General features: G+C 42.4%; 1 protein-coding gene across 7 annotated transcripts in view; it reads right to left on the reverse strand.

Moving 5' to 3' along the window:
- Positions 1-2,196: 2,196 nt before the first annotated feature.
- lama2 (laminin, alpha 2) overlaps positions 2,197-9,783 on the reverse strand; it is a 254,248-nt gene continuing 246,661 nt past the window's right edge. For 5 of the 7 annotated variants that reach the window (XM_083790710.1, XM_083790712.1, XM_083790711.1 and 2 more), the window contains 9 exons: positions 9,723-9,783; positions 9,446-9,541; positions 8,721-8,801; positions 8,197-8,274; positions 7,994-8,072; positions 5,344-5,472; positions 4,996-5,126; positions 3,888-4,107; positions 2,197-3,371 (listed from right to left, as the gene is read on the reverse strand). The exon at positions 9,723-9,783 is cut by the window's right edge and continues 33 nt beyond it. In XM_083790710.1, the coding sequence (XP_083646836.1) occupies positions 3,211-3,371; positions 3,888-4,107; positions 4,996-5,126; positions 5,344-5,472; positions 7,994-8,072; positions 8,197-8,274; positions 8,721-8,801; positions 9,446-9,541; positions 9,723-9,783 (1,036 nt within the window). In that variant the 3' untranslated portion in view covers positions 2,197-3,210. The remainder of the gene's footprint in view (positions 3,372-3,887; positions 4,108-4,995; positions 5,127-5,343; positions 5,473-7,993; positions 8,073-8,196; positions 8,275-8,720; positions 8,802-9,445; positions 9,542-9,722) is intronic. The other 2 variants (XM_083790714.1, XM_083790709.1) reach the window with 1 other exon arrangement.

Genomic DNA, 9,783 nt, shown 5'->3' on the forward strand with positions numbered 1-9,783 from the left:
GAACAAGACAAAGAGGAATGCAGGATGCCAGATGAAACCCCAGAAAGGTAATGAAAATAAATTAGTTTTCCACAAAAGTTTAGTTTTCTCATTGGGCTAAAAACGGCTATAGCCACTTGCCCAAATGTGCTGACCTCAATCTTCACAGTCGTATGAAGCAGTGTTGTAGTATGGCGCAGCTTAACATTGTAGTCTTGTGAGTCTTGCTGTCATTTCAGATTTTAACAACTATTGGTATATCTGCTATTCAAAAATGTCAGATATACTGTACAAGCTCAGAGCGTTTTTTGTTTTTTGGTGGTCTCTGTTCCTCTTATCAGGACACTGTTGAATGTTCGTTGCTTCCCCACACTCTCCAGAGGACAATCCACGGACGGCTGTCCTGTTCTCCTAAGGGTGGGGAAACTGAACATGACTACATGGAAAAGGCGTCGCACATTGTAACTTTAACTAATGACATTTGTTTTAAATGTGTTTTATCTATGTTTTTTATGTCTTATTTGAATAAACTTTTTGCAGATTAAATGGCGTTTTTCAGCCCTGTATTATTTGCAGTCTTGATTGTATAGACCTTTTTCTGTCTTGTATGAACTTCCTTGTTTTATTTCTGCTTTTATTCTCTGTATGTAAAGCACATTTTTCTCTGACCCCTTTTCCACCGGTTGGTTCCCAATGGGAACCGGTTCAGTTCTTTTTGGTTTTTAGTCCATGAGCCAGAGCTCCAAAATTGATGGGCAAACTATACCCTATATTAAATTGTTTATAGGATCAATACAAGTAAATTAATGCATGATAACCCTTCCACAGTAGTAGCTTTTTCATATTTTTGATTATTTTGCATATTCTCCTACATAATGCCTCATTTGCATATTTAAAAATGTAAAATTTGTAATACAATAAATCATTGTCTTCGTGTAAGTACTCAATTGGGGAAGTTTAATGGTGATAACAATCTAATATAGGTATGGTTTTGCCCACTCAATTCATAATTAACGTTTCAATTTTGGAGCTATGGCTCATGGACTAAAAACCAAAAAGAACTGAACCGGTTCCCACTGGGAACCAACCGGTGGAAAAGGGGCCTCTGTGGTGCTACAGTATATAAATAAAATTTACTTTAAGGAGTAAGTAAAAGTTATAAATTACACACACTATAACCTTGAATCTAAAACTAACATCACAAATGTTCACATTGGTGTGAATAGAGCAACTATTTAAAATATCCTGCCAATATTTGGAGTCCCTTAATGACAAGGACTGCACAACTGAAATCTCTACCAAAGCATAATTGTGCTAATTCTAAATGAGTAACGAAGAGATGTGCATTGGCACTGCCCTCAACACTTCGATTATGATTGACAACGTAATTATTTCATTCTATGATGCAATGCATTACACTTCTATATTGCTGCACAACATGGAAAATCTTCCATCAGTCAAGACCAGGGGGGCAGTCAGACAGATATTTTGTGAAGCCACAAGGAAATCGGGATTTCCTGAAAGTTCATATAATGGCCTGTTGTGGCGCTGTCACTGGACCCAAAAAAACCCATAGCCCCATAGAAGTCCATGTATTTGGGCACAACTTCACCTAGACTGTATTACCTTAAACATGGTCATGAATACTTTCTGCTTCCAGTCACTAGTTTAAAGTCTAATTTCTAATGTCATAATATTCTTTTTGGAAAATTATGGTCCCATTTATAAAATAAATGACCATAAAGTCGCGTATGTTCTGAGGGGCGTGGTTACCGTTACAGTCTATGATCGGGAGTCCCCACCCACTCGAGTCAAAATAAAAACCAACGGAGAAGAAGGGGGGGAAGTCCCGCCTCGTTGTCTGGGCAGCCAATGGCCAGCTGGGCCCAAACGGAGCCAGCCAATGGCCAGCTGGGCCCAAACGGATCTAGAAAGATGGCGACTTACAGTGCAGGAATAAGAGGCTTCATTTTACGTCCATGTTAGACCCGGGGAACGCTTTGTCCATATTTTTTACAGTCTATGGTCAAGACAAGCATTCAGATATACTGAACAACTTATAATTAAGCGTATATTGCTGCATGGCCAAATCTATTTCTGATGCCACTAAAATAATTGTATTTCTTAACGCACCCCCCTGCCAATAACAAAACTATAGTCTATAATTTGACATACCGTAACATTACCGTTCTGCTTAAATAAACACAATATTCAGTCTGATGCCACCAGAAATATATTTAAAGGGAGTAGGGACTGTCTTATACATTATTTTAAACCACGCCATGCAGTAAACACAATCCTGTTAAGCTGGCTTGCCAAAGAAGATGACAGACAAAAACAAATACTTCCAATCAATTGTAAAATATTGAGGCCTAGAGAACATCCAGAAATGAAAGGAGGGGAAAAAAGAGAACAACCTGTGTTCCAATGGATCCAATAGTTATTTAACATATATCATTGGTCAAACATTCAAAACCCACAGACACACTTTAACCACTTCAACTTTAAATTCTTTAAAAAAGAGCGAAACTAGCAGATCGACAAGCTCACAACATGTCTGTAGATTGGCTATTTTTTTCAACTTTTGTGTGATGCCATTGCTGTAGTATGATATAGGGCATTAATTGAAATATGGAGATGCAAGGTTACTGCCCGAGAACAATTTCATGCTTCTAAAAGGCACTGCAGTCAGGAAGCTACCACTCATGTAAATACTGTAGAACAATAAGAGACACAGATACAACGTAGAAAAATATATTAGGCTGTAATTAAGTGTAATTAAGTAGCCCTACATGAAACAGGTTAAAAAAAACTTCCAGAGTTCATTTCCTCTGTTCCTCCACTTAAAAGTACTGCACTTGTGATGTATTCATTCACTTAATCGCACAAATATGAAAAATAACCCTCAACAGACAAGACAAGTAAATAGACTAGTAAATGTAATCACACTGCACAGCTTTGATTACAATTTTTTGTTTGCTTGCATCATTTATCATATCTTTTGGAGAATTAAACTACTCTATTACTGACTATGTTCTCAAAGTGAGGTCCTGGAACCCCCGGTGGTCCCTGAGGCTGCCCAGCTATTGGTAGTGACTGACATTTGGTTGTTTCTACACTCTCAGAGTTAAGGGGGTCCGTGGCCACAATTCATACTAATCCGGGGGGGGGGGGGGGGGGGGGGGGTCCATGACATTAAAAAGTTAGAGAAGCAGTGATGCAGAGTGCTGCTCAGGCAGCGAGAGCAGGACAGGACATAGGCTGGACTCCTTTCATCTCCAGGCCTTTGTTGAAGTGGACCTCCATGGTCTTGCCGCCCTTGGTAATCTTTAGGTTTCTCATACAGCCTCGGAATGAGGCGCTGGTGGAGAGAGCTGCCTGATGAAGTCCATCTGGAGAGAGAGAGAGAGAGAGAGAGAGATAAAGAGATGAGGAGGTGCCCTAAGTGAGTGATTCAGGTAGAAAAGACATGAATAAACACAATGAAGACAGGAGAGATTTGACGTGTCTGAAACCACATAGTGATAGAAAACTTTCCTTGTGACCACGCACTCTGACTTATGGTGCATTACCCGTTCAAATCACATTATAGAAATAAAGGTAATGCTGGCTTTTCGTTTTTATTCTTTCATGATGGATCAATGACAGACGTTTCGACTATCCATTTTCGGCTATCCGGCTATCCAGCCGGACACTGATGAAGGCTGGATAGATAGCAAAGATAAAAACTAAAACGCAGTCTTGGTGTGTGCGACCCATTCTTTTTATTTCTATAATGAGAAACCACATACTAACATACTACATGCTACACATAGTCATTAACCATATTAGTCAGCACCATAGTCGTCACTAGTATGTGACTTCGGACGGGGTCATTTTGTGAGCGAGGGAGAGGGTGTTCTACGTACCAGGGTGTCCCCCTACGTAGATGGGGTCGTTGGTGTCGCAGGCGTTGGAGCGAGCATTGGGACTCTCCGCTTGGCTCTTCTTTCCGTCAACCTCCAGCTCCAGCCTGTGGCGCTGCTTCTTGGCAATGACCGAGTGCCACTGCCCGTCACACAGGCCCGCCCCCTCTGGCTCGTGCTCGGCTGTGATTCGTCCGGCTCCGTTGTCGACGTGGAACAGCAGCTGGGGGGATGGGGGGGCACAGAGAATGTTAATTAACTCAGTGGTTCAAAGTGGGTGCGGGGACACCCAGGGGACCCTGAGGGGTTCCAGGGGGTCCGCAGCTAAATGATTGATAGAAGAACCATTTGTACCCTTACAGGTTTGAGGTTTCTCACTCTGTTACTATGACTACAAAGGGAAGCACCGAACCTTTCATAACTTGAAACCTTCCAGAACCTGTTAAGTCCCGTGATGGTGTTTGTTTTAGTTTTTTCCAGAACCCCCCCTAGAGGGAGAGGTACGTCATCAATTTTTTTTTTTTAACTATTAAAAGAATATCTGATTTACAAGCTCAGTCACAACGTGTCACATCACAGTGTGCTGTGAGCTTGTAGATCTGATATTCTTGCTATAATAGAGAACATTTATTTGGAAAGTGTAAGTTCTGAGTTTTGAGTTCCCAGAACTGAGGTTTAGCAGCACCTTCTGAGCAGGGCCCAAATGAGGTTCTGAGGACATGAATGTGAAACCTCAAACCGAGCCGTATAGCGTTATATGGAAATGAACCCTGAACCTGTCCTCTGGAATACTGTATGTTAGACAGGCATAACAAGCTGCCTGGGAGGCATTCAAATGAAAAGGTTTGAGAATCACTGACTTAACTATTGGAGCGAGCAGCATAAATATTCATGGCATTTTCTTTTGGGTTATTTGATGAATCATTTTTATTCGTTGAACATGGCATCAGTGCCGTCAGGGGATATTGGGGATGTTAACCCAATATCAGGTTGACTTACGGACTTGGGATAGGCTTTGTGTGTGTGTGTGTGTGTGTGCGTGTGTGTACATGTGTGGGTGTGTGTGTGTGTGTGTGTGTGTGTGTTTGCACGTGCGCACACGCTCACGCACCTTTCCCTGATTGATCTCCAGGCCCAGTCCCTCGTTGCCCTGGTTACTGACTGCCAACAGAACCCCGTTAGTTCTGCTGGTTCTGAACTCCAGAGATACACTGACATCTAGACCCACTCTGTAGGTCGACACTACACACACACACACACACACACACACACACACACACACACACACACACACACACACACACACACACACACACACACACACACACACACACACACAGAGACAGAGACAGAGGCAGAATGGATATTAAACGGAGTTGCTTCCCAAATTAAATATTATTGTTTTAATAATGGATGACTGTGATGAAGTGTTGCAGCCACAGTAGAACAGGAAGCCCACCTGCTTTGAGGAAGCCACTGCCATGGAAATAGGTCCCCGTCTCTGTGGAGGTGAAGCAGCTTCCCACCATGTGACTGCCAGTGGGCGTGGCCATGTCCAGGTTGAAGTGTTCCAATTCTGGTTTCTCTGCTGGTGTCAGGAAGTGTTCAGACGTTTTACTCACTACCAACATGTACAAATACTCTGTTTCTCTGCTGGTGTCAGGAAGCGTTCAGACGTTTTACTCACTACCAACATGTACAAATACTCTGTTTCTCTGCTGGTGTCAGGAAGCGTCCAGATGTTTTACTCACTACCAACATGTACAAATACTGTACTTGTAGTACAAGTCCTGCGTTCAACAATATGACTTGAGTAAAAGTACCAAGACATTCTAAAATGTAATAGCTAATCTACTGTGGAAGAATTCCAATTGTAGACGAAATGGACAGACCGGAGTCGACGGTGCAATCAAAGAAAGGTTTATTTAATCCATAGAAGTAGTTGTCAGACGAGAGATGTCATCTCACAAAGGTCAAAGGTCCCATGCACAGATAGCAAGATCGGCCGGAGTTCAGCAGCCAGCCGGCAGAACTGACTGGTAATGGTAAGATCCACCGTATTTATGCCCAAATCAAGGACCTCCTCTCTCTGGTTCGATTCCTTATTAGGCAGTATCAGGCCAAACATCTCCGGATGACCGCACGGGAAGAGTCGCCAACACCCCGTTCTGTTTTCACCACGGTTACACTCTGTTCAATAACAGTCGTCATAACCGTCGTCAACCGTTCAATAACAACCATTAATCAACCGGTCCTGAGGACCACCATACGTAGAAGTTTCCCTTGGCCGGCCTAAACTGCGGGTGCTCTTAGCCAATTTCCCCGGGTGATGGACTTTTTGTTCGCCACCTCACCTCTCCGTTCCCTCAATAACAACATCTGGATAACAGATGTGCTTTGGTCCGATGAGGAGAGAGGCCTGGTTTAACTGGAGAGGTCAGATGAGGAGAGAGGCCTGGTTTAACTTGTGCATCGGCGGTATCGTTAACAGTACATCAGTACAGTACATAGGGGTATAGGATACAGAGTGAACAGAGCATATTCTACAGTCCACTGAACATTACTAGGGGTACATGTGGAATTGTGGAACTACAGTATATAGTATTGAACATTACTAGGGGTACATGTGGAATTGTGGAAGTACAGTTTATAGTGCCCATCATGGTACCGGCTGGATATTAATGGTTTACATCCGGGGGTCTCCTATACCTCAATTATTCCCCAACACTACAAGCTCACGTTATTTAGATCAACTGTTTTAGCTATTTAATCCCACACTTACTCCCTATATACCCCTGAGTCCCTCAGGGGTCTATACTACTAGCACCACTCATTTCTACATCAGTTATATCTTACCCCTTATCTGCGTCGATGCAGATCGGCTAGTTGAACTATTAAAATGTTTTTCAAAATAGTAACACATGGCAAATAAGTTTATGGATAGGCAAGATAGGGCCCCAAATCTCTTCTCCAGAAATAGGCTTGTCGGAACAAACTGTTCTGCTATTTTTGCCATTTTTTTAATTTGAATAATTTGAACATAAATGTTATGACCATAATGATGTTTCCATCCAACAGCAACGTTATGGAACACATGCATCAAACTAAGTGTATCATACATGATACAACCACCAACCACTGACACAGTGTGATGAGGCTGATAGGATCACAATGGACTCTACATGATACAACTACCAACCACTGACACAGTGTCATGAGGCTGATATGATCACATGATACAACCACCAACCACTGACACAGTGTGATGAGGCTGATAGGATGACAATGGACTCTACATGATACAACCACCAACCACTGACACAGTGTGATGAGGCTGATAGGATGACAATGGACTCTACATGATACAACCACCAACCACTGACACAGTGTGATGAGGCTGATAGGATCACAATGGACTCTAACCACTGACACAGTGTGATGAGGCTGATAGGATCACAATGGACTCTAACCACTGACACAGTGTGATGAGGCTGATAGGATCACAATGGACTCTAACCACTGACACAGTGTGATGAGGCTGATAGGATCACAATGGACTCTAACCACTGACACAGTGTCATGAGGCTGATATGATCACAATGGACTCTAACCACTGACACAGTGTCATGAGGCTGATATGATCACAATGGACTCTAACCACTGACACAGTGTCATGAGGCTGATATGATCACAATGGACTCTAACCACTGACACAGTGTCATGAGGCTGATAGGATCACAATGGACTCTAACCACTGACACAGTGTCATGAGGCTGATATGATCACAATGGACTCTAACCACTGACACAGTGTCATGAGGCTGATATGATCACAATGGACTCTAACCACTGACACAGTGTCATGAGGCTGATATGATCACAATGGACTCTAACCACTGACACAGTGTCATGAGGCTGATAGGATCACAATGGACTCTAACCACTGACACAGTGTCATGAGGCTGATAGGATCACAATGGACTCTAACCACTGACACAGTGTCATGAGGCTGATATGATCACAATGGACTCTAACCACTGACACAGTGTCATGAGGCTGATATGATCACAATGGACTCTAGTCTATAGAATAGATAAATAGATGCATTACCTGGAACCGATGGTTTGAGGCTCACACCATGTCCAGACATCCTAAAGTTACGAATGCAGCCGTTGATACTGTAGAGAATCTAGACAGAGAGAAACACACAATAGCTTTACTGTAGAATGTTTTCTAGTTCGTGTGTGTGTGTGTGTGTGTGTGTGTGTGTTGTGTGTGTGTGTGCGTGGCTGCGTGCGTGTGTGTGTAATTACCGGTCCTATCCTCTTGGTGGAGTAGTTGGGCGGCAATCCACCCAAATAAACCGTTCCCACCACATCCAGCAAGTCAGCCTGGAGAGAGAGAGAGAGAGAGAGAGAGAGAGAGAGAGAGAGAGAGAGAGAGAGAGAGAGAGAGAGAGAGAGAATTATTGTACAAATAGAAATTCTTAAAATATATTTATTTTACACTTCCTTTAAACTAACTATACACTCATAGACAGTATGAAGATAATTGGGTACTGGAGTACACAGATTTATCTTGAGTCTAACTATATCATGCAGGTCATGTGGGTTATGTGTGTGGTTGCAATTGTAATTAATGATGTTATACTTGCAGTTGTGCACAGGTTTCATGCACCAAGAATAGGCAATATTCGTTCAAAACGGGTCGCGCTGCCATGTGTTGCGATTGTCAGCTTGTAGATTGTCTATTTTTCAGTGCATGACACCAGTGTACAACTACCGGTAATTATGAATCACAGAGACGTACTGTAAGGCTAACAGAGACAGTAACGTACCTTCTTTGGACTGAATATCACTTTATTGTATTTATTGTCCACGGACAGCTGACCTCTCTTCTGGTTACGCAACACCTTGACCTGATGTCAGACGAAACATTAAACACAGTGAGGATAGAGGTAAGTACAATAAAACATATAATAAAAACCAACACCAAGTATCATTGTAAGCCTTGTCATAAACAAATACGACCACTTAAAGGGTGATTTATTTTTTAAAAGCTAAATATTGTGTGACACAAAATTAAAGAAGCCCAAAACGTCTTATCCTACAGTATAATGTCCTCAGTGTGCCTGCAGTGTGTCACTGTTCCCTGCATGCACATGAACTCTGACTGCTTCTATCTTGTACCAAAACAAGCCCAGATTTTATATTAAATTAATATTATTCAAAGGCGTTATTTTTTATTTTACTATTATTATTACATTTTCCAATTTACATTCATTTCAAAGACCATATTTCAGGTTCAGGCGAGCTTTCTTGGTTTATTCAAACATGACATGATTTATGGCCCGTCACTTGTCAAGGACAGCTGACTGACTAACAGTGGAGGCTGGCTTCAGTTCTCACCGAGCAAGAGAAGAATAGGTGACAGGAGGCCTACAAATGTGTGTATGAAAATGTAATCTAAGGTAAAAACTGTTGAACACAACTGAAAGCCTAGCAAACGTGTTAAAGGGATAAATGGAAAATGAATGGACAGTGAGTGAATGAGCCAGCTCACCTTGTGCCAAGTCCCATCGCTGATGGAGAGAGGAACGCAGCCAGATATGTTCCCATTACCCAGGTCAAAGGCCAGACACACCTGGCCATCCTTTATCTGAGGAGAGAGAGAGAGAGAAATGGCTAGATATTAGATTTCTTTCATGTCTCAGATCGTAACACATGAACACACACATGTCTCCCCCCTCCCCTTTATTGGGTTAGCCCAAACTTTGCAAAGTCTGTCTGTATGTTATAATACAATGGAGGTTAGGAGTGACGGAGCAGTAGATAGATACCTGGATGGTAACAAAGTCTGCATGGTTGAATCTGGCCATGTAGAAAACCAGTCCAGATTCC

This window comes from Protomyctophum parallelum (assembly GCF_964188405.1).
Source record: "Protomyctophum parallelum genome assembly, chromosome: 19".
NCBI lineage: Eukaryota > Metazoa > Chordata > Actinopteri > Myctophiformes > Myctophidae > Protomyctophum > Protomyctophum parallelum.